At 45.3% G+C, this 27842-nt stretch overlaps 1 protein-coding gene across 1 annotated transcript; it reads left to right on the forward strand.

Annotated features, from left to right (window-relative positions):
• Positions 1-27670, forward strand: TGM6 (transglutaminase 6). Its single transcript, XM_058562202.1, has 13 exons — positions 1-25; positions 621-794; positions 1284-1532; positions 2353-2471; positions 3755-3883; positions 5352-5529; positions 6078-6216; positions 8727-8830; positions 8905-9147; positions 18093-18434; positions 25715-25869; positions 26159-26292; positions 27514-27670. The coding sequence occupies exons 1-13, from the start codon at positions 1-3 to the stop codon at positions 27668-27670; spliced, it is 2148 nt and encodes a 715-aa protein (XP_058418185.1).
• Positions 27671-27842: the final 172 nt, after the last annotated feature.

The raw sequence follows: 27842 nt of genomic DNA on the forward strand, positions 1-27842 counted from the left end.
ATGCTCCCAACGGAAGTCGAGCAAGGTAACACTCTGCTTTCTTGCTTCTGCTCTCAGATTGTAAACGTGTCCTCTCCCAGTCCCTTTAATGCCATGTTTTTTGCATTTTTGTCCTGTTTTTTGGTGATTTTGCTGTTTAAAATGGCCCCAAGCACAGTGCTGAAGTGCTGTCCACTGTTCCTAACCACAGGAAGGCCGTGATATGCCTTATGGAGAAAACGTGTGTCAGATAAGCTTCATTCAGACATGAGTTGTAGTGCTGTTGTCCATAAGTTCAGTGTAAATGAACCAACAGTACATTAAATTAGATGTCTTTAAGCAGAAACACACATAAAACAAGGTTACGTATTGATCTGTTGATGAAAATGGTGTGACCAGAGGCTCGTAGGAAGCCAGCTCTGTATTTCCCCTCAAAGCACTGGTTCAGTATTCGCTAATTCAGTGTTCACAGAGACTTTATAGAACATAACCACCACGAATAACCAGAATCCACTGTAAGGGGTAAACAGGGGCTGCATGAGCAAACGACCAGCAGGCCGAAGCAGGTGGGAGGGCAGCCAGGCGTGGATGAGAAGTGAGCCGAGGGCTTGGCCTCATCTCCCTGTCCTCTCTCTGCTCAGGGATCAGAGTCATCGAGGTGGACTGGCAGCGGCTGAGGAATGGTGCTGCCCACCACACCCAGGAGTACCCCAGCCCCGAGCTGGTGGTTCGCAGGGGCCAGATGTTCACCATCACGCTGGAGCTGAACAGATCCCTGGACAGTGAGGAGACCTTCATCTTCACTGTGGAGACAGGTAACTGGCTCGCCAGCGCCCTCCGCTGGTCTTCAGTCAGAAAGATGCCTTGTCACCAGTGACCTGAGGTCCTGTGGTCATCAGCGCAGACTTCAGGGGAAGCAAGACCCTGTAGGTGGGCTGAGACCTGAACCCTGGAGGCTTTTGATGACAGCTTTCTGGGGATGGTTGGAAGGTGCTGCCAGCAGGCAATGGGACAGATGAGATGACAATTCTGGAATGCTAAGCATACCGGGGAATCTATGGCTCTGGAAGAGTATGGAAATTCATTAGGCACTTTTGGAGCCCAGGCTTTTCTTTCCTGGCCATACATAAGGCAGACTTATGGTTTCAAATGGTCCTGTCACTTTCTCCATGATCCAGAGTGAGTGGGAGTCACCCCCCTTCAGGGGGTGAAGGCTGGCCTTGCAGGCCTGTAGCTTTTTCACTTCTGTACACTTAGGTTTCCTAGGGCGGCTAGGTCTCCTGATTCCCTCTCCCGTCCTCCAGGACCCCAGCCTTCTGAGGCCCTCCGCACCAAAGCTGTGTTCCAGACATCGACGTCGGAGCTGGAGGTAGGCAATGCCTGGTCAACAGTGAAGGAGGCTCAGATGGAGAACACCCTGACCATCAGCCTCGCCAGCCCGCCCAGTGCCGTCATTGGCCGCTACCTACTGAGCGCCAGGGTTTCCTCTCGCCGCAAACACAGTGACTGGAAGCTGGGCAAGTTCGTTCTCCTGTTCAACCCATGGTGCCCAGGTAGGAGCTGCCAAGTCCAAGGCAGAGGTTTTCCCAAAAGCAGTCCTACAGGAGGGCCTGCCCTTAGATGGAGCCTGGGAGGCAGGTTAAGGGACAGGGAGGTGAATGCCAAGAGCTTGGCGAGAGCCGGGCCTAGGCGGAGGTGGGCACTGAGCTGAGGAGCCTGGTAGCAGGTGCTACAAAGGAGCCTGTGGCAGAGAGGCAGGAATCAGTGGGTTCTGGTGTGCAGACGCCAGGGGGCAGGGATGGAGCCTGATGGCAGGAGAGGCCCAGGAGTGGCTAAGAGCCAGGCTTTAGCCATCAGACAGCCTTGGTTAAGTCTCAGCTCTGCTAAGTTGCTTCCCTCTATCAGTCCGTTCTCTTGTCTGTAATGTGGGGATAATAATGTGCCTACCTCTTAGGGTGATGGCGAGAATTCATAGCACTTATGCTTGTAATGTACAAGGCACATCTCAAGGGGTCCTAGGGTCAGTACTCTTATTAAGGGGTAAGGAAGTGAGCAGTAGCCTGGGTCAGTATTCTTATTAATATTTAAGAAATATGAGGCTGCTGTTGGCATCAAGTAGAGTTACCCCTAGTGTCAGGACACCTAAAATCCCTCAGTCTTGGGCTTGGGGTCGGTCCCTGTCTGGGGAAAGACCACCAGGTGGAATGGGGCTTGGCCGGGAGGCAGCCTGGGAGCCCGGCAAGCCCCTCTTGCCCCCTCCTGCCCTTGGCAGACTCCAGGCACCATCCTGCAGCTGATCCCTGATGCAGCCCCTTCCCCAGGCCGGCAAGGCCAGAGCCCCAGCCCACACCGGGCCTGACAACTACTTTTCAGAGGACGCCGTGTTTCTGGCCTCGGAGGAGGAGAGACAAGAGTACGTGCTCAGCGACAGTGGGATCATCTTCCGAGGCGTGGAGAAGCACATCCAAGCCCAAGGCTGGAACTTCGGGCAGGTCTCCAGAGGCACAGGCCAGAAGGGGGACGCGGGCTGGGGCATGGGAAAAGTCAGCTCGGGAGCCCTTCCATCTGCTCGCTTCTTCCCAGGAGGGACCGGCTGGGCTGACTCTTAGAGCAGACCCATTCATTCACTCACCTCCTGTTAGTCATGCCAGGGCCTGTGCTGGGTCCATGGGAGGGAGGTGCTTTAGATATAGTTTGGAAACAGAGCAGGTGGGTTCTGTCGTGAAAGGATAAATAGCTTAGATCAGGGGTTCTCAGTCTTGAGTGTGAACTGGAATCACATGGAAAGCTCGTAAAAACACAGATAGCTGGGCCCCACCCCCAGAGTGGCTGATTCAGTGGGTCTGGGGTGGCGCCTGAGAATCTGCATTTCTGACAAGCCCCCAGGTGACGCTGATGCTGCTGGTCCACAGACCACACCGTGAGAGCCACTGGCTTAGATACATAGTCACAGTACAGGTGCGATGGGAGGAGGAAAGTCAGAGTGGTAGAGGCGGCAGCAGAGGGAGCTCAGAAGAGAGTGAAAGCAAACCCCACCTCCGGGATTGCGGGGGCTTCATGATATTGGGGCTGGATGTCCAGAGTTGGGCAGGATCTGGACAGGCAGCAGGAAGTGCAGACAGAGCAGTGTGGAGGCAGGCAGTCAGGGAGTAGCTGAGGTTCTGCTAGAGGAGTTCTGTCTGCCTGGGCTCCGGGGGCGCAGCCAGAAGAAGGTCTGCCAGGTGGGTTAAGGACCTTGACTGTCAGGCTGAGGAGCTGGGGGTGAGAAGCATTTGTGGCTCAGGGGCTGTGCAGGGATGACACACTGGAGGATTTAGGGCCCATCTAAGAGGTAACCGCTTCTCAGCACCCACCTCTTGTTGCCATGTGGCTCCCAGACCTTCCAAATATCTTAATTTGTATGTAAAACTCCCCTAGTTTTTAAGTGTTGTCAACTAATTTGAATGTATTTGAAAAAAATCATGTAAACCAAACGAGTATACCATGGGGTGGATGTGGCTCTGGTTTTCCACAATCTCTACTGTGGGTAGTGCGGAGCCATGGGGGACTAGTGAACAGGGGAGGGATGTGATTAAGGATGAGCTTCTGATTCCTGGGTGACTCTTGAGGAAGGGTTTCTGAGACTTGGGGATGCTCTGTGGTGTCCCTGGGAGTTGGGGGGCAGGTGTAGGCAAACTCCCCTGCATGACACAAGGGACTGACGGGGTGAGGGTGGTGGGACGGTCTGGAATATGGGTGACACTCTGGCCTCTAAGTACAGCCTCTCTGGGGACAGTTTGAGGAGGACATCCTGAACATCTGCCTCTCCATCCTGGACCGAAGCCCCAGTCACCAAGATGACCCAGCCACCGACACGTCCCGCCGCCACGACCCCGTCTATGTCACCAGGGCCGTCAGCGCCATGGTGAGGAGCCCCACCATTCCTGCGTACACACTCCCTCGTGGATCCCCAGGCCAACACCAGGGCCATGCCCTATGATTTTTTGCCAAGTCATCTCTTGTTTTAATTCTGTATTTCTGCATAACAAACCACCCCAAAACTCAGTGCTGTAAAGCAACCATTTATTATGCTTATAATTTTGCAGATCAGGGACTTGAGCAGAGCACCATGAGGATGGCTTGTCTCTGCTCCAAGATGCTTCCACAGGGGGTGTCTGAATGGCTGCAGATGTCTGGGGTGGTTTGACGGGACCATGTATCTGGGGCCTTGGTCCTGGCAGTCAGTGGTTCCTTGGTTCTCCCCCACGCCATGTCTGCTAGAGCTGGAATGTCAAGATGGCTTGCTCACTCTCATGTCTGGCTCCTGGGCTGGGATGGTCGGAACAGCTGGGGCTGGCCAGTCATTGTTCTCTCTCTTCCAGCAGCCTTTTCACATGGTTGCTTGGACTCCCTCAGAGCTTGGCAGTCTCAGGGTGATCAGACATGGCGGCTGGCTTCTCCCCAGTCAGTCCAGAAAGAGCAAGTGGAAGCTGCCAGTCTCGTAAGGTCTGGGCCTGGAAACTGGCAACGTACCACGTCCCCCCCAGTCGTTGGTCTAAGCAGTCACGAGCCAGCCCGGATTTAGGGAGAGGTACACAGACCCACTTCTCCACAAGAGGAGTGCCATCTTTAATCTACTACACACCTTGGCGCTTCCTCCTCAAAAGGTAGCCAGAAGGCCTACTAGCGCTCTCTATAGCAACCAGGTGTTAAGATAGGTGGGTTGGTATCTGTGATTCCAAAAAATGGACAAAGCTGTTCTTCTCGTATTTGATACTCTCCGTTCCTCAAGACCTCAGAGATATATCGGAGCACAGAGAATCAAAAGCAGTGACCAGTTCCAAACTGTAGAGTGATAACAGCCTGTGGGACAGCAGAACAGGCTCCCAGTCAGAGTCCTGAACTTGGGGGTCACCCACACCTTTTGATAACTTGCTCTGTGTTTTGGGCAAGTCCCTTAACCCCTCTGAATCTCAGTTTTCTCATCTGAAAAAAAGGGAAAATAAGAGAACCCACTTTAAACAGGTTAACATAGTATACACAAAGCCCTTAGAACAGTGCCCAGCGCAGGCGGCATTTAACGAATGTTAGCTGTCTCTATAACTGGTACAACACCTGCAGTCCCCAAAACAGATCATTTAAAACAGGAAATGCTCTAAAACCATAGATGATTTTCAACAACTGAGTATCCCAAGGGAAGGTAATTGAAAATGATAAATGGTACCAAAAAGTAGGTATTTGAAGAAGCAAATGGCCCCAATTTTCAGACCACTTAAAAGCAAGAGGTAGTCCCAGATGATTGGCCGGTCCAAAGTTGGAGACGATTTTCCGATGGCGAGGCTCCTGAAGAGGGAAGCCCCGCCTGGTGCTGGACCTTGGCCCCCTCTGCCCAGGTGAACAGCAACAACGACCAGGGCGTCGTCCAAGGCCAGTGGCGGCGCAGGTACGGCAGCGGCACCAGCCCGCTGCACTGGCGCGGCAGTGTGGCCATTCTGCACCAGTGGTTCAAGGGCAGGTGCAAGCCAGTCAAGTACGGCCAGTGCTGGGTCTTCGCTGGAGTCATGTGCACAGGTACCCAGGGAAAAATGTGCCCAACCCCCAGTGGGTCCCTCATTTGCATTTATTTGCATATATTTACATAGACACAGTCTTTATTGGTCATGGGGAAACAGAAGTCTGGTTAATGAAGAGAGAAACCAGACTGCACATTTACATGACTTTTGATCTTTTATTTTGCAGAAGGAGTCCCATCTCCCTCTGTCTTGAGCTCACTGAGTGCCCTTGGGGGAAGTCCTGTGGCCCCCCAGGCATCTGGTCCCCTCAGGAAAATGAACTGGCTGTTACGTGGCTATGACATAGCTTCCCGCCAGCCTCAGAGCCTGTCTATTCAAATGGAGGTGGTAGTAGTGTCCCCAGAAGTCCCCTGAGGGGATGTTCAGGGGATGGAGGTGTTTCTGAGAGTGGAGACAGGAGTCTCAGCCCAGGCAAGGTAGACAGACAAAGACAGGGAGGGGCTGTGGCTGGAAATGAGGCAGGCAGCCTGCAGGAGCAGACCAGAGCCCTCCCTGAGTCTAGGGTCCTGCCCACTCCTAGAGGCTAACGAGCCTCCTGCTCTTCAGTCCTCAGGTGCTTGGGGATCGCAACACGGGTTGTGTCCAACTTTAACTCGGCCCATGACACGGACGGAAGCCTGAGTGTGGACAAATATGTGGACTCGTTCGGGCGGACCCTGGAGGACCTGACGAAAGACAGCATGTGGTGGGTCCCAGGCCTGCTGGGTCCCAGGGGCTCTCTGAGGCAGACCCAGATCTGGAACCTGGCTCTCCTGAGTCTGAGCCTGTTCTGGAGGAACTGAGAGGCACCCTGTGGAAGGGTTGGTCCTAGGCAGGGTGGCTCCTCTTCTGAGATGCATGGGTCTTTGGACACGTGACTCAGAGGTCACGAGAGGGACTCAAGATTTGACTGCCTTGGACCCCCACCTCTCCCCTCTTGGGACTCTGAGTCCTCCGCAAGCTTCCTGTGACTGGGCGGGGCCGAGACTCCCCCTGCATAGTTACCTCTATATCACGCTCCTGCTTCTCCATCAGCTGCCTGTGTGCCCTGCTGAGTGTCTTGGGTGGGAAACAACCTCCTTTCCCAGCTCAAACAAAATTCTTTGCACGAAGCTTTAAAAAATTAATTTAATTTTTTAAAATAGGAAATACAGTTATATGCCATAATATTCAAAAGGTACAAAATGAGGTACAGTGTTAAGTCTCGCTCCTTCCCAGTTCCAGCCTCGCCGTCCTCCTCCTGGAGGCAACACAAGGCCGAGTTTCTTACACCTGCTTTCAGAGAGCGGCTCTGCAGATATGAGAACATACACATACATCGTCCCCTCGCACCCCCACTTTTTACCCACTTACTGTTGGCAGCGTAATGTAATCCTGTTCATCTTGCTCGTACATTTAACAATTCCATATCAGTACATACAAGGTGTCCTTATTTTTTGTAGTGTTTAAAAAAATAATAACACCACGCTCACGGAGCACCTAGTCTGTGCCAGGCCCGGCTCTAAGCGCTGTGCATATATCAACTTGTGTATCCCTGCAAACAACCTCGTGAGCAAGTTAGTATTATTATCTCTATTTTGCTGATGAGGAGACTGAGGCACAGAGAAGTTAGTTAACTTGTCTAAGGCCACACAGCTAGAGAGTGGTAGAGCAGGGGTATGAACCTGGCCTGCCTTTCAATTGTATGGAAAGACCATCGTTTACCTAACCAGCTCACGTGGCTGGACCAGACATTTGCTTTTACAAAAAAGGCTTCAGTGAATAACCCTGCCCAAATGTCTGTTCATATGTGTGTGAGTTGTCACACAAAGCCAACTTTCTAAACAGTAGGGGAAATGGCGAAGATCATACAATGCAGAAACACAGACGGCCTCAGCGTCCCCATCCTTAGAATGTCCTCAGCCACCCCCAGGGGAGCACGTCCAGGAGCCCTTCCCCCAGCTGGTCTCCAGCCTCTTACCATCGTCTGCCTCTCCTCTCCCCTTTCCTTCTCCGCTTTTTGGTCCTCTCCACTCCCCCTCCCTGCAGGAGCACCAAAACACTTACCTTCTTCCCCTTTCCTCCTGCAGAATGGACAGACACTTCTTTTTGACATTGGGACCTCTGTTACCATGCAGGCTCTCAGTGTCCTCACTTTTACCCTCAAATGCCTATCCAGATATTTTCGCCACCAAGACTGTTACCTCCGTGAGAGGAGTTCTGAGGCCAGCGTAAAGGTGCCAAGTCAGGCAAACCAGGGGTCTCTGCTGCTTCCTTACCGTGTGACCTTGTGCAAATGATGTCACTTTTCCTAGTCTCCTTCTCATCTTTCACACAGGAAACTTCAAATAAAGCCCAAACTCCTTTCCAAGGCCCACAGAAGTCTGCAAGATCTGAACCCTACCTACCCCCATGTTTGCTGTAGCCCAGAGATACTTACGTACTTTCTGTTCCTCGAACATACTAAGCTTTTTCTTGTCTCAAGAGCCTTTGTACATGCTGTTCCTTCTGCCTGGACACTGTTCCCCTCACTCTTCCTATGGCTAATTCTTTCCCTTTAAGTCTCATCTTAGATGTCGTTCACCTAGAGTAGGTCTCCAGCAGTTATCCTCTATCTCAAGCCCCTCTCTTTGTTCACAGCATTTATGTTACTTCCATTTTTTTTTAATCTGCTTACTTCAATTTCCCTGTCTTCCAATCTGTCATCTTTGTTAGAATGTCAGCTGCGTGAGGGCAAGGATCTTCTGTCTTACTTGTAGTTGTATTCCTGGCACCTTGAATAACAGCTTCTTTTTTTTTTTTTATAATTTTATTTATTTATTTATTTTTTCCCCCAAAGCCCCAGTAGATAGTTGTATGTCATAGCTGCACATCCTTCTAGTTGCTGTATGTGGGACGTGGCCTCAGCATGGCTGGGAAGCGAGCGTCCATGCGCCCCAGGGATCCGAACCCAGGCTGCCAGCAGTGGAGCGCCCGCACTTAACTGCTAAGCCACAGGCCGGCGGGAATAACAGGTTCTTGATATATATACACACACGTGCATATCCATGCGTATATGTATATATACACATATACATACACATATAAATGATATCTGCTCATCAACCCAGTTGAATGAGTGGTTCACAAGACTCAGCCCCAGAGCACCACCCAGGGTCTGGCTGACAGTAGGAACCTCCCCTCCCAGGGCCTCTGTGCTCACTGTGGGCACGCTGCCTCGTCCTCTCCCTGTGGCAGGAATTTCCACGTCTGGAACGAGAGCTGGTTTGCCCGGCGGGACCTGGGCCCCTTTTACAACGGCTGGCAGGTTCTGGACGCCACCCCGCAGGAGGAGAGCGAAGGTACGGGCTCAGCCGGGCGGGTCGCGGCCCCCGCTTCTCCCCACCCTCGCTGCTCACGCCCCCCTCCTGCCCAGGCGTGTTCCGCTGCGGCCCGGCCTCGGTCGCCGCCATCCGCGAGGGCGACGTGCACCTGGCCCACGACGGCCCCTTTGTGTTCTCGGAGGTCAACGCGGACTACGCCGCGTGGCTCTGGAATGAGGATGAGAGCCGGGAGCGCGTGTACTCCGACACAAAGAAGATCGGGAGGTGCATCTCCACCAAGGCGGTGGGCAGCGACTCCCGCGTGGACATCACGGGCCTCTACAAGTATCCGGAAGGTAAGGGCAATATGCGGCCTCTACCGGCCTCCCCAGCTGCGGAGGGGCAGCCGCAGGGGCCAGGCCCTGTCCCGCGTGTCAGGATGGTGATAGCTTCCTCTAGCCAAGTGCCTTTAGCTTGTATGAATAGCTTCCCCCGTTTGCTAAGGAGAAGATTTCCCCATAATAACAGCTACATTTCCTTAACACTTACCATGTGCCAGGCGCTGTATTAGGTGTGATCACATATGATAATAATAATTGCTACTAGTAATAGTGATGATAGTAGCAGGTAATATTTATTGAACACCTAGTAAACATAGCACTAGACACAGTTCCAGATAATAATAATAATAGCAACTCCTATTTGTCACCTAAGGTCACTATGCCATGGTCACTAAGTTTTAGTCACTGGTTTATTGAGGAGCCTGTGCTTGTTTGGATACAAAAACAAAACAAGTGTGTTTTTTCTAGTAGCTACCTCCAGCTACGGACTTTAAAGGTCACCCTTTCCCAAGGAATAGCAGGTCCCTTAGCAATGCCGTGATCTGATCCATATGTTTTCAGCCATTTCTACTTGTTAAAACAATGTTATTTGAGTAATGAAGACTTCAAGTTCAAACTTGAATCAGAGCTTGTCTCCTCCCCTCCCCGGAGCACAAGGCAGAGACCCCAGAAGGTTGCTGTGTAGATGGGCACAGTCTGCTCTGGATGCCTCCACCCCTCCGTGTCTGCTCTGTGGCGCAGTGGTTTGCAGCCCAGCTTGCACACTGGAGTCCCCTGGGGCGCTGTTTTAGTTATATAAATTGCTACAATTATTTATCTGCTCAGGATCTTGTGGGGCAGCCATTTGGGCTGTGGTCAGCTGGGATGGCTCATCCCCTCCACGTCGTGTTGGCTGGGATCTCGAATATGTCTGGGGCCTCAGATGGGGCTGCTGGGTTGGCTGGGCCCCTCTCCCCACTTAGCCTCTCATGCTCCAGCCCTGGCTTGTCCACGTGGCGGCAGCATTCCCAGAGGGTGAGAATTGAAGCTGCAAGGAATCTCGAGGCCTCACTCAGAGTTTGTACCACGTCACTTCTGCCTCATTCTATTAATCACAGCAATTTCTGAGGCCACCTTAGATTCAAGAGGTGGGAAGCAGACTCCACCTCTTGACGGGAGGAGTTGCAAACAGAGTATTATGGCCGCTTTTAATCTACCACAGCAGCCCAGACTGCCCCACTAACTCCCTATAGAGAGTGACCAGGCATCGGGACTTTTAAAAGCTCCCCAGGCGATTCCAACTGCAGCCCATGTTGAGAACACTGGTCTAAGTCTTCTGGTGTGTTGGGCTGAGGAGGAGGAGAGAAGAGAGCAAATGCCTTTGACTTCACTGGGCGAGGATTCCATGTCCCTAGGCAGGCGGTGCTGCTGCCCTAGTTTACTCTCATGCTTGACAAGGACAGACGGTGGCTCCATTACAGCCTGCTGCCATCAGGACTCGCTCCTGTGCTGCTCCCCAGGCGCTGCTGATTTCTTGAGACATTTGGCCCCCTCTTTCAGTGGATCCCCTCCCACCCCACTGGCAGCCACACAGCTTCCCTCTGGTTCATGGTAATCTTTGCCCCCAGGTTGTGCAGGGGATTTACAAGGCTGTGGGCCCCACACTCATCTCTACTCTGTGCCCCAACTCAAAGGCTGGGGGCAGAGCGGTCTTCCACCTGCCGTCTCCGGTCAATTCTCTCCTCCCTGCTCTGGTAATACTTGGCTCAGTAAGCAAGACAGGATAGCAGACCTCCCACAGGGAGGAAATGCCAACTTCCCCTTCCTGTAGGCACCCCGAGTCTTTGCCAGCCAGCTCTTCCTTGTTGCAGACACCCCCAAACTTTAACATTGATTGTTGTAAACACCCTCTCCCCCCCCCACACACACACATGCACTCACCTCACCAACACTCCCCCAGTGCCTTCTCTAGAAACGTGGCACTTCCATGACTGTTGATGACCTCATCCCCTTCAGTCCTCTTCTTACAGTCTCAGGGAGGGCAGTGGATGGGGTTGTAGGTGGTAAGGCCTCTTGAGCTGGCATCTCTCTCATAAGTCCTATAGGTTGATATCTGGTCCCAACTGCTGGGAGCTTCTGAAACTTAGAACATGGGGTCTTTGGGGTTTTGTGGTGGCCACAGGAGAAACCAACATCCTGTTACATGATGACAATATTAGCAATCACCATCACTGAGCGCCTGCTGTGGACTGGCCGCTTTCATATGTTAGCTAGTTCTTTTATTTAACAGATGCTAATAAAGCACTTACCGCGAGCTTGTAAGGCAGACACTGGTATAGCGTTCATTCTACAGAGGAGAAAACAGGGGTGCAGCGAGGGAAATGGACTCGTCAAGGGACAGAGCTAGTGAGCAGTGAATCTGGATCCAGAGCCCATGCTCTTCATTCTCTCCTTTGCTGCCACTATCTAATTATAATATTATCTATTGCTGATTGACTGCCTGTTGTACGTCAAGTGATTTCACATCCAGATTAATAATAATAATAATAGGACCTAAAATTTGTTAGGCATGGTGGTAAGCAATGTCCAACTCAACAAATTAAGAATAGAAGTGAAATTCCTCAGCCTGATGAAAGTCACCGATGAAACAACCACAGCTAACATCGTATTTAATGGTGAAAGATTGAGTACTTTCCCCCTGATCAGGAACAAGACAAGGCTGTCCACTCTGCTGCTTTGACTCAACATTGCAATGGAAGTATTAGCCAAGGAAATTAGGCAAAAAAAAAAAAGAAAGAGAGATATTTTCAACAAATGGTGCTGGGAAAACTGGATGTCCACATGTAAAAGAATGGAATTAGACCCTTACCTTATACCGTATTCCAAAATTAACTCAAAATGGATCAAAGACCTAATCGTGAGACCTAAAACTATAAAATTCTTAAAAGTGAAAAAAGCTTCATGACATTGGACTTGACAATGACTTCTTGGCTATGACACCAAAGGCACAGGCAACAAAAGGAAAAACAGACAAATTGGACTTCTTCAAAATTTGGAACTTTTGTGACACTACCAACAAAGTAAAAAGGCAGCCCATAGAATAAGAGAAAATATTTTCAAATCACATATATGGTAAGAGGTTAATATCCAGAATATATAGAGAACTCCAGGCACTCAACAGCAAAAAACCAAACAAGCTGGAAAAAATGGGCAAAGGACTTGAATAGACATTTCTCCAGAGAAGGTATGCAAATGGCCAAAAAAGCATGTGAAAAGATGCTCACATCACTGATTATTAGGGAAATGAAAATCAAAACCACAATGAGACCACCTCACCTCCGTTAGGATGGCTACTGTCAAAAAAAGAAAAAAGAAAAGAAAAGAAATGTTGGTGAGGATGTGGGACAATTAGGAACACCTGTGCACTGTTTCTGGGAATTTATTTATTTATTTATTTATTTTTTAATAATTTTTATATATTTATTTTTTCCCCCAAAGCCCCAGTAGATAGTTGCATGCCATAGCTGCACATCCTTCTAGTTGCTGTATGTGGGACACGGCCTCAGCATGGCCAGAGAAGTGGTGTGTCAGTGCGCGCCCGGAATCCGAACCCCGGGCCGCCACCAGCAGAGCACGTGCACTTAACCACTAAGCCACGGGACCGGCCCTGTTCCTGGGAATTTAAAACGGTGCAGCCACTGTGGACAACAGTATGGAAGTTTTTCATAATATTAAAAACAGAATTATCTTTTGATCCAGCAATTCCAACTTTGGATATATATCCAAAACAATTGAAAGCAGCGACTGGAAGAGATGTTACACCCATGTTCACAGCAGCGTTATTCACAATATCCAAAAGGTGGAAGCAACCCAAATGTCTATTGATGGATGACTAGATAAACGAAATGTGGTATATATGTACAATGGAATATTATTCAACCTTAAAAAGGAAGGAAGTTCTTGGCCGGCTCCATGGGCAAGTGGTTAAGTTTGGTGCACTCTGCTTCAGTGGCCCGGGTTTGGTTCCCAGGTGCAGACCTACACCACTTGCTGGCAGCCATGCTGTGGCAGCAACCCACATACAAAATAGAGGAAGATTGGCACAGATGTTAGCTCAGGGTGAATCTTCCTCAGCAAAAAAAAAAAGGAAGTTAGTTTTGACATGCTACAACATGGAGGAACTTTGAAGTCATGATCCTAAGTGAAATAAGCCAGTCACAAAAAGACGAATACAGTATGATTCCTCTTACATGAGGCACCTCCAGTAATCAAATTCATAGAGACAGAAAGTAGAAGGGTGGTTGAGAGTGCTGAGAGGAAGAGGGAATGGGGAGTTACTGTTTAATGGGTATAGAGTTTCAGTTTTGCAAGATGAAAAGAGTTCTGAAGATGGATGGTGGTGACGATTGCACAACAATAGGAAGGTACTTAATGTTACTGAAGCATACACTTAAAAATGGTTAAGATGGTACATTTTATGTTAAGTATATTTTACCACAATTTTAAAAAATAAAAAGAAGGAAAAGAAAGGAACAGAAGGAAGGAAAGAAGACAAAGAAATAGAGGAATTTCCAAATTGGAAAAAAAGAAGTAAAACTCTCTCTCTGTTTGCACATGACATGTATATATAAAATCCTTAGGAATCCACTAAAAAGCTGTTAGAACCAATAAACAATTCAACAAGATTATAGAACACAAGATCAATTTATAAAAATTATATAAAATATAAATATACAAATATATAAAAATTAATTGTATTTCTGGACACTAACAATGTATAATCTGAAAATGAAATTAAGAGAACAAACTCATTTACAATAGCGTCAAAAAGAATAAAATACTTAGGAATAAATTTAACAAAAGAAGAGCAAGACATGTACGCTGAAAACTACAAAACATTGTTGAAAGAAATTAAAGACCTAAACAAATGGAAAGACATCCCATTTTCATGGATTGCAAGACTTTATATGGATAAGATGGCAATGCCCCAAAATTGATCTACAGCTGAATTTTTCTACAAAATTAACAAGCAGATCCTAAAATTCATTTGGAAATGCAAAGGACCAGAATAGCCGAAACAGTCTTGAAAAGGAAGAACAAAGTTGGAAGGCTCATACTTCCCAAATTCAAAACTTACCATAAATGTACAATGACCCAGATGGTGTGGTACTTGCATAAGAAGGACACATAGATCAATGGAATAGAACTGAGAGTCCAGAAATAAACCCTTAAAATTACACTCAATTGATTTCAACAAGGGTGCCATGACAATTAAATCCAAAAGGGGAAAGAAAAAGAATAGTATTTTCAACAAATGATGAGGGACCACTGATTATCCACATGTGAAGGAATGAAGTTGGCCTCCTACATCACACCATACACGAAAATTAACTCAGATTATAGACCTACATGTAAGAGCTAGAAGTATAAACTTTTAAAAGAAAACATGAGTTAATCTTCATGACCTTGAGTTAGACAAAGCCTTTTTAGATAAGACGTCAAGAGTACAAGTTACAAAAGAAAAAATTGGTAAATTGGACTTCATCAAAATTAAAAACTTGTGCCACAAATTATACTATCAAGAAAGTGGAAAGACAGCCCACAGGATAGGAGAAAATATTTGCGAATCATGTGTCTAATAAGGGACTCATATCCAGAATATATAAACAACTCCTGCAACTCAATAATAAAGACATAAATAATCCAATTTAAAAATGGGCAAAGGATTTGAATAGACGTTTTTCCAAGGATGATATACAAATGGCTGATAAATACATGAAAAGATGCTTAACAGCATTAGTCATTAGGGAAATGCAAATCAAAACCACCACAACATACCACTTCACACCCACTAGGGCTGCTATGATCAAAAAAGAGACAATAAGTGTTAATGAGGATGTGGAGAAATTGGAACACTCATACATTGCCGGTGGAAATGTAAAATGGTACAGCCACCTTGGAAAACAGTTTGACAGTTCCTCAAAATGCTAAACACAGAGTTACCTATAACTCAGCAGATGCACTTCTAGGTTTATACCCAAGAGAAATGACAACAAACATCCACACAAAAACTTATACATGAACATTCATAGCAACATTATTCAAAATAACTAAAGGATGGAAACAACTCAAATGTCCATCAATGGATAAATAAAATGTGGTATACTCATACAATGGAATATTATTCAACAATAAAAAGGAATCAAGTACTGATTTATGCTACGACATGGATAAATCTTGAAAACATTATGTTAAGTGAAAAAAGCTAGTCACAGAAGACCACACATATCGTTCCCTTTATATGAAATGTCCAGAATAGGGAAATTAGGAATTAGATTAATGGTTGTCTAGGGCTGGGATTGATGGGGGAGGAATGAGAAGTAACTGCTGATGGTTACAGAGTTTCCTTTTGGAGTGACAAAATGTTCTAAAATTAGATTGTGGTGATGGGTGCACAACTCTGTGAATATACTAAAAAATATTTAGTTGCATTCTTTAGATGGGTGAATTGTATGTTATGGAATTATATCTGAATAAAGCTGTTAAAAAAAAATCAGATGGTCAAAGAAGGCCTTCCTGAGAAAGTGACATTAGATTCTTTGAAGGGAAATGAAACTTTTTTTTATCATTTTATTGAGGTCATAATAGTTTATAACATTGTGAAATTTCAGTTGTACATTATTATTTGTCAGTCACTATATAAATGTGCCCCTTTACCCTTTATGCTCACCCCTCTTCCCCTCTGGTAACCACTAAACTGTTCTCTCTGTCCGTGTGTTAGTTTATCTTCCACATGTGAGTGAAATCATGTGGTGTTTGTCTTTCTCTGTCTGGCTTATTTCACTTAACACAATACCCTCAAGCTCTATCCATGTTGTTGCAAATGGGACAACTTTGTCTTTTTTTATGGCTGAGTAGTATTCCATTGTATATATACACCACATCTTCTTTATCCATTCATCAGTTGGTGGGCACTTGGGTTGCTTCCATGTCTTGGCTATTGTGAATAATGCTGCAATGAACATGGGGGTGCGTTAAGTCTCTTTGAACTGTTGATTTCAAGTTTGTTGGATAGATACCCAGTAGTGGGATAGGTGGATCGCATGGTATTTCTATTTTTAATTTTTTGAAAAATCTCCATACTGTTTTCCATAGTGGCTGCACCAGTTTGCATTCCCACCAGCAGTGTATGAGGGTTCCCTTTTCTCCACATCTTCTCGAACATTTTTTGTTTTTTGTCTTGGTGATTATAGCCATTCTAACAGGTGTAAGGTGATATCTCATTGTAGTTTTGATTTGTATTTCCCTGATGACTAGTGACCCATCTGTATATCTTCTTTGGAAAAATGTCTGCTCCTATCCTTTGCCCATTTTTTGATTGGGTTGTTTGTTTTTTTGTTGTTGAGTTGTAAGAGTTCTTTATGTATTTTGGAGATTACCCCTTTTCAGATATATGATTTGCAAATATTTTCTCCCAGTTGGTGGGTTGTCTTTTCATTTTGTTCCTGGTGAAACATTTTCATAGTAAAAATATATAATGAATACATTATGGAGTAGGGTGCAAAATTCACACACATTTTACTAATAATGTTAAAGAACCTTCAGGTCCACGTGGGTCCCTTCAAGCCTCAGTCACACAGTATTGAAGTACTTCACAGAAAATATTTGGGAAGGAGCAGTGTGGGAGATTGCACACCACAGGTTTCAAACAGGGAGGTGGAACCATCAGAGTTGGATTTGGGGATGATCAGGGTGGAAAAAGGACTGGAGCAGGGGTGGAACCTGCATTCCCAGGAAGGGAGAGGACATTCTTGAGCATTGTGCTCAATGCCTCACCTGTGAGCCTCTCGTCCCCACTTCACAGATGGAAAAACTGAGGCTCGTAGGGGGCTAAGTAATGACAATAGTAAGAAAATTCCACAATATCTGGTGGCGAACTGACCTGATGGTGAGGCGATTTATACAGTGGTCTGATGGGAGAAGAGAGAATGGAGACGAAGGCAGATTCTAGAGATTGGTGAGGATGCTCGGCAGGACTTGGTGACTGATCAGTTGTGGGTGGTGAGGGTTTGAGAAGAGTCAAGGACACTCCCAGTTTCTGGCTTGCGTACACTGGGTGAATGGTGGAGCTGTTTGCGGAGTTGGGAATGCTGCTGGGCGGAAGATGGCATGTTTCGTTGGATCTGAGTCACCTGTGGGACATCGGGTGGGGTGAGGGGCTATCCAGTTGCAAGTATTGGTCTGGAGGTCAAAAGAGAAGTCTGAGCTACAACAGGGAAAGTGGGAGATCAGGGGTCCTAAGCTCACATGTTTACAGGAGCCTTGCAGATGGCACCCCATGAGTGCAGCAGGCCAATGGGAATTACAGGGTAGAGACCATGGAGACCCAGAGAATACATTCCCTCCCAGAGAGAGCAGCCATTACTCAGCTCTAGACCCTTGTCGCTGTGTAGAGAGTGGGAAGGGAGCGTGATTAAGAACATGGAATTTGGAGCCAGACTGCCTGAGTTTAAATCACCGCTCCCTACAAGCTGCTTTACTTCTCTGCGCCTCGGGTTCCTTGTCTGTAAAATGGGATGATAATAGTACCCACCTCCTAGGGGGAAAAATACAGCACCTAGAACTATAGTGCCTGGCACATAGTAAGTCTACAAAAGTATCAGCTATTATCATATGACTTCAGACCCAGTTGTCAGAGAAGCTACAAATCTGTATTGTTATGTGAAGTTTCCTGATCTGAAGTTGTTGGCAACTGATTGAAAATTTATTTAAATAGTCTGAGAACCAAACACGATGCACATGGCTGAGGTCTGCATGTGGCTCTGGGGCTGCCAATTTGAGACCTCCGACAGCCGCAGTAAATTACAGTGGTGAAGGAGTGGTGGTTTTGCCTAGAGAAGAGGGGAAATGAGAAGAGATGGGCCCTGGGACAGGCGGAGGAGGAAGAGGGTGCCTGCCTCACAATGCCCGATGCCCTGCAGGGTCCCGGAAGGAGAGGCAGGTGTACAGCAAGGCCGTGAAGAAGCTGTTCAGCGTGGAAGCCTCTGGGAGGAGGGCCCGAGTCCACAGGGCCGGCGGCCGAGGTCTCTGGCGTGATGACCTCCTGGAACCTGCCACCAAGCCCAGCGTCACCGGCAAGTTCAAGGTGCTGGAGCCACCCAAGCTGGGCCACGACCTGCGGCTGGCCCTGTGCTTGGCCAACCTCACCTCCCGGGCCCAGCGGGTCCGGGTCAACCTGAGTGGTGCCACCATCCTCTACACCCGCAGGCGGGTGGCAGAGATCCTGCACGAATCCCACACATTGCGGCTGGGGCCGGAAGAAGGTAAGAACACGAGGCTTGGTGGGACCTGGCCAGCCTAATCCCCTTCCCATGAGGGTTGGAGCAGGACCGGACTTCCCAGGACCCTATATTCATTCCTAGGAAAGAAGAGGATATTCCTGAGCGTTTGCTTGGTGTCTTGCCTCTTGTCCCCACTTTACAGATAAGAAAACTGAGGCTCAGAGGGGCTAAATAATGAGAATAGTAATAAAAGTCCATAGTCATCTGGTGGCAAACTGACCTGACAGTGAGGTGATTTGTAATCTCTACTTATCCCAATTAGTATGAATATTTCTATGCTGAATAAACACCTGCTGGGAGCATCTCCTAATATATGGAGTATGCCTTGTGTCACCTGTCTAAAATCCAGCAAATTCTGGAGCCCATATGGTTTTCTGTATGGAGGGACGGACCAGTAAGGGATGTTTATTAAGTGCTTACATGTACCAGGCCAGGTCCTGAGAATTCTACCTGCATCGGCCGCAGTCCCCACAACCACTTCTTGGAGTACAATGTAGCTCAGTTTCTCAGAGGAGGAAACTCAAAGTCACACAGGCATTGTGTGTGGTGGCAGGACTCAGCCTGGCCTTAGAGACACACTCCTGACCAACGGCCCACAGCAAGGGAGGGACAGAGCCAGGGGTCACAGCCAGGAATGTTCGACCCCTGGGCACATTCACTCAGCTGATTCAGTTGCCTGATTACGGGCCTTCGAGTGGGCCGTGGGGTCAGGACACACCAGTTACACTTAATGTGCCTAATGGTACATTTGCCTGAAATGTACCCTTAGTATTTCTCACCAAAATAGAATGGCTTCAGTCCTTTTGAAGGTTTTTGCATAATTTTAAGTGACTTTATTCCAACTGATTTTTTAAAAAATATGTCAAGGATTTTTTTCATGATCCTTAAATATGTAGCAGTTCATATATGATTTACTAAATGTATCCCATTTGATTATTCTTCTGCCTTTTCCTACTCTCCCTCTCCCTCCCTCTCTGTCTCTCTCTCTTTCCCCCTTTGTCTTTGTCTGTCTCTCTGTCTCTATCTCCCCTCCCCTCCAGCTCCTCTCTGTCTCTCTCTCTCTCTTCACATACCTACCTTCTGAACTCTAAGGACTCAATTAAACAAAGAAGTTGTTCCTCTGGGCCGGTTTCTGGTAAGTGAAGCTTGTGTATCTTGACAGGGCGTGAAAACATGTGAAGGAGATGTCACTTGGTTTTCACAAAATCTAAATCACAAAATAACACTTCGTAATGAAATGATTAACATGCACTTTCTCCTGGCTTTTAGCAATTTTTTTTCGTATTGAAGATAATACATATTCATTAAAGATTTAGAGAGCACAGGAGAAAGATCACCTTCGATCCTGCCACCCATCTACAAATTAACATATTTTCCTTCCAAATTTTTAATGCTTATTTGCTTTTTGAAAAACATAGTCCTAATTATATTGCAAATACTCATTAGTGCTCTGATTTTTTCACTTTACAATGTAAATTAAATATTTTTATAAGCTCTTCAGTAACATCCTTTTAATAGATGTGAATCTTTAAATAAATATATGGTGATTTATTTTATCTTTTTCCTTATTTGAAATAGTTATCAGCTTATTGCTATTTTACAAAACCCTAAAGTAAACATCTTGGTGCAAAAAATATTTTTTTGTCTGGATTTTGGAGTGTTTTGTTAGAATAGATTCACAGAAGTGGAATTACTGAGCCAAATGGTATGGCTATTAAAATGTATAATTTATTAAAATCTATCATTTTTTAAATTAATAGGCTATTTTTTTAGCAGTTTTAGGTTTACAAAAAAACTGAGTGAAAAGTACAGAGACTTCCCATATACTCCATCACCACTTTCCATCTTCCCCTACTATTAGCATCTTGCATTAGTGTGGTGCATTTGTTCCAGTTGACGAGCTAATATTGGTACGTTATTTTTAACTAAAGTCCATAGTTTACATTAGGGTTCACTCTCTTGTACATTCTGTGGGTTTTGACAAATGTATGACATGTGTCCACCATTGGAGTATCATACAGAATAGTTTCATTGCCCTAAAATTTCCTGTTTTTCACCTCTTTGCTCCTCTGCCTCTCCTCGAACCCCTGGCAACTGCAAATCTTTTTACTGTCTCCGTAGTTTTGCCTTTTTGAGAATGTCAAATACTTGGAATCATACAGTATGTAGCCTTTTCAGATTGGCTTCTTTCACTTAGAAATATGGACTTCAGACTCCTCCATCTTTTTTTTCATGGCTTGATAGCTCATTTGTTTTTAGTGCTGTATGATATTCCATTATATGAATGTACCACAGCTTATTTACCCATTCACCTACTGAAGGACATCTTGGTTACTTCCAAGTTTTGGCAGTTGTGAATAAAGCTACTATAACCATCCATGTGCAGGTTTTTGTATGGACCGTTTTCAACTCATTTGGGTAAATACCAAGGAGCATGATTACTGGATAGTATAAGAGCATGTTTAGTTTTCTAAGAAACCGCCAAACTGTCTTCCAAGTGCCTGTACCATTTTGCATTCCCACCAGCAGTGAATGAGAGTTCCTGTTGCTCCACATCCTCTCCAACATTTGGCGTTGTCAGTATTTTGGATTTTTGCTATTCTCGTAGGTGTATAGTAGTATCTCATTGTTTTCATTTGCAATTCCTTAATGATGTATGATGTTGAGCATCTTTTTGTATGCATCTGTACATCTTCTTTGGTGAGGTGTCTGTTCAGGTCTTTTGCCCATTTTTTAATCAAGTTGTTCATTTTCTTATTGTTGAGTTTTAAGAGTTCTTTGTATATTTTGGATAAGTCCTTTATCAGATAGGTCTCTTGCAAATATTTTCTCCCAGTTTGTGACTTTTCTTCTCAATCTCTTTACAGTGTCTTTCACAGAGCATAAGTTTTTAATTTTTTTTAATTTTTTTGCTGAGGAAGATTCGCCCTGAGCTAACATCTGTTGCCAATCTTCCTCTTTTTGCTTGAGGAAGATTCACCCTATCCTAACATCTGTGCCAATCTTCCTCTATTTTGTATGTGGGTTGCTGCCACAACATGGCCACCAATGAGTGATGTAGGTCCACCCCTGGGAACCGAACCTGAGTTGCCAGAGCAGAGTGCACCGAACTTAATACTAGGCCAGGGGGCCGGCCAGAAGTTTTTAATTTTAATGAAGTCCAACTTGTCAATCTTTTCTTTCATGGACTGTGCCTCTGGTGTTGTATCTAAAAAATCATTGCCATGCCTAGGATCATCTAGGTTTTCTCCTATGTTATCTTGTAGGAGTTTTATAGTTTTGCAGTTTACATTTGGGCTTATAATCCACTTTGAGTTCATTTTCGTAAAGAGTATAAGGTCTGTGTCTAGATTTATTTATTTGGTTTTTTTGTTTGTTTATTTACTTGCATTTGGATGTCCAGTTATTCCAGCACCATTTATTGAAAAGAATATCTTTTGTTTGTTTTATTTCCTTTGCTCCTTTGGCAAAGATCAGTTGACTATGTTTGTATGGGTCTATTTCTGGGCTCTCTGTTCTGTTCTGTCGATGTTTTTGTCTGTTCATTCACCAAGACCACACTGTTTTGATTACTGTAGCTTCATAGTAAGTCTTGAAGTGAGGTAGTCTCAGTCCTCCGATATTGTTCTCCTCCTTCATGATTGTGTTCTGGATCTTTTGCCTGTCCAAATAAACTTTAGAATCAGTTTGTTGATATCTGTAAAATAACTTGCTGGGATTTTGATGAGATTTCCTTGAATATAGATCAAGTTGGGAAGAACTGACATCTTGATAATATTGAGTCTTCCTATCCATGTACGTGGAATATCTCTCCATTTGTTTAGTTCTTCTTTGATTTCTTTTGTAGTTTTTCTCATACAGATCTTGTACATATTTTGTTAGATTAATGCCTAAGTATTTCATTTTGGGGGTTCAAATGTAAATGGTATTGTGTTTTTAATTTCAAATTCCACTTGTTCATTGCTAGTATATAGGAAAGTGATTGACTTTTGTATATTAATCTTATATCCTGTGACCTTGCTGTAATCACATATTAGTTCCATGATTTTTTGTTGTTGATTCTTTCAGATTTTCTATGTAGATGATCATGTCATCTGTGAACAAAGACAGTTTTATTTATTCCTTCCCAATCTGTGTACCTTTTATTTCCTTTTCTTGTCTTATTGCCTTAGCTAGGACTTCCAGTACAATATTGAAAAGGAGTGGTGAGATAAGACATTCTTACCTTGTTCCTGATCTTAGTGGGAAAGCTTTGAGATTCTCACCATAAAGTGTGTTGTTAACTGTAGACTTTTTGTAGATGCTCTGTATCAAGTTGAGAAAGTTCCCCTCTATCCCTAGTTTTCTGCGATTTTTTATCATGAATAATTGTTGGATTTTATCAAATGCTTTTTTTGCATCTATTGATGTGATCATGTGATTTTTATTCTTTAGCCTATTGATGGTATGGGTTACATTAATTGATTTTTTAATGTTGAAGCAACCTTACATACCTAGGATAAATCCCACTTGATCATGGTGTATAATCCTTTTTATACATTATTGGATTCAATTTGCTAATATTTTGTTCAGGATTTTTGCATCTATGGTCATGAGAGATATTGGCCTGTAGTTTTCTTTTCCTGTAATATCTTTGTCTAGTTTTGGTATTAGATTAATGCTGGGCTCATAGAATGAGGTAGGAAGTATTCTCTCTGCTTCCATATTCTGGAAAAGATTGTAGAGAATTGTACCATTTCTTTCTTAAATGCTTGGCAGAATTCACCAGTGAACTCAACTGGACCTGATGCTTTCAGTATTTGGAAGGTTATTCATTATCGATTCAATTTATTTAATAGATATAAGCCTATTCATATTGTCTACTTCTTCTGTGACTTTTGGCAGATTGTGTATTTTGAGGAATCAGTCTATTTCATCTACGTTATCAAATTTGTGGGCATAGAGTTGTTTATGATGTTTCATTATTATCCTTTTAATGTCTATGCAATCTGTAGCGATGTCCCCTCTTTCATTTTTGATATTAGTAATTTGTGTGATTCTCTCTTTTTTTCTCATTTAGCCTGGCTAGAGGCTTATCAGTTTCATTGATCTTTTCAAAGAACCAGTTTTTGTTTCATTGATTTTCCCTTTCAATTTCTTGTTTTCAATTTCATTGATTCTGCTCTAATATTTTTTTAATTTTATTTCTCTTCTTTTGCTTGCTTTGGATTTAATTGCACTTCTTTTTCTAGTTTCCTAAAGTGGAAACTTAGATTATTGATTTTAGATCTTTCTTATTTTCTAATATATGCATCCAATGCTATAAATTTCCCTCTATGCACTGCTTTTGCTGCATCCCACAAATTTTGAAAAGTTGTGCTTTCATTTAGTTCAAAATATTTTTAAATTTCTTTTGAGACATCTTCTTTGGATCATGTGTTATGAGAAGTGTGTGGTTTAATCTCCAAGTATTTGGGGATTTTTTGGCTATCTTTCTGTTACTAATTTCTAGTTTAATTCCATTGTGATCTGAGAGCATACATTGTGTGATTTCTATTCTTTTAAATTTGGCAATGTGTTACTCATGGCCCAGAATGTGGTCTATCTTGGTGAATGTCCCATGTCAGCTTGAGAAGAATGTGTATTACACTGTTGTTGAATGGAGTATTCTACAGTTATCAGTTATATTCAGTGATTGATAGTGCTGTTCAGAACACTGTTCTAGGAAAAGGGACTCAGCTTTTATAAGATTATCAGTGGAATCCATCACCCAGAGGACTTCAAGATGCCTTGGTCTGAACATTGTAAGGGACAGTCTTTCTCCCATGGGGAGAGGGACCCTTCTTCCATGGTCTGAACTAATGTTCAAAGCTCTGTCCACGTGCATCTTTAGCGGCATCTGGTGGTTCTTCACACTGGAGCCTGAGAATTTGCATTTCTAACAAGTTTCCAGGTGATGCTGATGCTGCTGGTCCCAGGACCATATTTTGAGAACCACTGGTCTACCATCATGCAAGGAGTAAATGATATAACATACATAAAGTATTTGGCATAACTCCTACTACTCAATGAACATCTAATTTATGGTAGTGATTGTCAGTATTATTGATATTACTATAAGTTGGGGATAATAATACTTGTTCATGGAATTGTTGTGTAGATTAAATGAGTTAATCCATGAATGTGCTTCCAAGTATTCAGCACATTTTTATCCCTCAGTAAAATTTAGCTTTTATAATTATTAATTATCATTATTATTATAGTAAGTGTTCTCCCAGTAATGACCTACTGGACTAAGGGGACCCATAAAACAAGGTAGAACCTTGGCACAAGGATCATCCTACAGGCATTCAGGAAGCATCTACAGTATGCAGCCTCTGGGGGAACAGAATGTGTGAGCCAAGTTCAAGCCCTTTAAGGACCATTTCCACGGGTTGAAAACTCAGATGCCTTCATGGACAGGAAGGAAACAGAAATAAAAGAAATAGTGGTGCTAGAGCAGTAGCAGATGGTAGGGCCAGGGACAAAGTGGAAAGGACATGTTGTACCTAAAAGAAAAAAATATATGGTGGTCAAAAAAAACCCAAATATGACTGACAGTCAGATGTGGCCTGTGGTGACTCCTGCTCACAAGAAGAGAATACGTACGTAGGGTGTTCGTGGCTGATGAGAGAGAGAGAGGTGGCCAGGATCATAGGAGCTCAGAAGGCAGAGGGCACAAGGTCACTGGGTGGGGATATTAGTGAAGGTTTTTCACCGTTGGTGGGGCTGATTAGGACTGGGCCTTAACAGGGTGGGAGGATTTGGAGAAACTGCGAGGAAGATGGCCTCCTCACTTGATTGGAAGCTTGAGGCAGACCTTTGGCCTCCCTCTTCTCTGCACCTAGTACAAGTTAGGTGCTCAATAAATAGTGAGTGAATTCCTGGTGGGATGAATGGTTGATGGACTGAGAGATTTCCATCTGGAATGATTAGAGAAAGTTTAAACACGTCTCCAGGAGCTCTTGGAGAGACAATCTGGTGTCATGGTAGCTGACTGGCCTGAATTTGAATCCCACCTCATCTTGGCTACTTGATTTACTAGCTATGTGACATCAGGAAAGAAATTACCTTCTCTGAGCCTTAGGTTTCTTCATCTGTGAACTGATGATAACAATTCCTGTCTCAGTTTGATTGTAAGGACCAGAGAGAGTATAACTATGAATTGAGTCTTCCTTTCCTCCTTCTAGGTACTGACAAAAAAAAATCAGACCCCCAATTCCCATATCTGCTTTCCCCTCCAGAGAAAAAGATCCCAGTCACAATATCTTACTCTCAATACAAGGAAGAGCTGACAGAGGACAAGAAGATCCTGTTGGCTGCCATGTGCCTTGTCACCAAAGGAGAGAAGCTCCTGGTGGAGAAGGACATTACTCTGGAGGACTTCATCACCATCAAGGTGACTCCTGTTCGCATCCACCCACCATACCTAGCAGGCCCCTTCAGAGCTGAGGGGGGGACATCAGAAGCTGGGGGTTTTGTGCTTTTAGCTCCAGCTTCAGCTCTCTAGGGTGGGGATGAGTGGTGTGGATGCGGGGGGATGGGTGTGATGCCGGAGATCAGTAACGAGGTACGTGGAAGCAGGAGGTAGACATGATTAATGCACTATCCTCTGACCCAGCCAGGACCACGGGTTTCCTGGGGGAATGGGGAAGAGAAGGGATGACTTTTGGGTGTTGCCCCTCCAGGTTCTGGGCCCGGCCGTGGTAGGGGAAGCAGTTGTGGTGGAAGTGATGGTGGTCAATCCCCTCTTGGAGAGAGTGGAGGACTGTGTGCTGATGGTGGAGGGCAGTGGCCTTCTCCAGGGACAGCTCAGCATCACGTAAGTGCCAGTCTAGTGGTGGTGAGTGAGGGGCTGCCTTCCTTATAATATGGGCCATAGAGAAACTGTTGGCATGAGGGTGCGGGAGAGATTCTGGACCCCCAGGAACCAGCCCACTGCTTAGACATATCAGCCTTCATTCATTTATTCATTCCTTCATTTATTTAATCATTAACTTAGTCATATAACTCATCCACTCATATCATTCATTTATATTTTCACTCATTTATCTATTTACTTATTCATTTACTCACTCTCTTATTCATCTGCTCTCTTTCACTCATTCATTCACTCACTCTTTATTCATTTTTTCACTCATTCAGTCACTTGTTCATTCATCGGCTCAACTCAGTTTTGACTGATTCATTCACTCATTCATTCCTTCTTTAATTTGGTCACTCATTTAGCTATTCATTCACTCATTCATTCATTTATGCATTCATTCACTCATTCGTACATGTTCCATTCATTCTTACTCATTTATTTACTTACTCATTCTCAATAATTCACTCACTCATTCATTCTTTGATTCACTCACTCACTCACTCACATGGTCCTTGATCACACTGACTGTGCTCTAAGCCACACACATCAACTGTTAGGAACACCAAGATGAACAGATCGGGTTCTGGGTCTGGAGAAGGGCTCTCATAGACAGATGGCCCTTCAAATGAGGACAGTGTGATTTGTGCAAACAGAGGGATGGATCCCCAAGGTCCAGGGAGTCAGAGGCAGCCTGTGGGAGTGGGAGTAGGGTGTGACCAGGGAGAAGCCCCAGTGGAGCTGATATTTGATCTGGGCTTTAAATGATGAATTGAGAAGCTTTTCCAGTGTAAAGGAGGATGGAAGTCTTCCTAGTCAGAGGTCTCCATGGCTGGTAGTCACGGAAGGTATCCTGGAAGAAGAGAAACTTCATCTGGGCCTTGGATATGATTGGAATGGGAAGGGCATCCTAGGTGGGAGGAACAGTGCAGACAAAACCTCAGAGCGAGGAAGTGTGAGGTATGTTCAGGAAACAGAGAGGAGACTAGCCTGGCGGGTTGGAAAGAGTGAGAAGTGGTGGAAGGAAGATTAAGCTAGAAGCGTATTAACAAGGCTTGAATGTCAAGCCACAAGGTGTGACCTTGATCCTGAGGGCTCTGGAGAGCCATGGACTGGCAGGCCAGGCTCAGGAAGGAGAGAGGGCTAATGGTCTGCCTTTTTCCCATCCTCTTTCCACAGTGTGCCCAGCCTGGAGCCCCAGGAGAGGGCCTCGGTCCAGTTCAACATCACCCCCTCCAAGAGCGGCCCAAGGCAGCTGCAGGTGGACCTCGTCAGCCCCCATTTCCCGGACATCAAAGGCTTTGTGATCATCCACGTAGCCAAGGCCAAGTCATAGGTCATGAGGGGCTGTGAGGGGAGGAGATGGCCCCTCTTCCCCTCCTGTCCACCCCCTTGCCCCTCCCGTGTGGAAGCCAGGAGGCCTGGGTTCCAGTTCTGCTTCAGCTTCTGCCCCACTGTGTGAACTTGGGCAAGTTCCTTCCTTTCCTGGGCCTCAGTTTCCCCATCTG

The sequence above is a fragment of the Diceros bicornis genome, chromosome 19, assembly GCF_020826845.1.
Source record: "Diceros bicornis minor isolate mBicDic1 chromosome 19, mDicBic1.mat.cur, whole genome shotgun sequence".
NCBI lineage: Eukaryota > Metazoa > Chordata > Mammalia > Perissodactyla > Rhinocerotidae > Diceros > Diceros bicornis.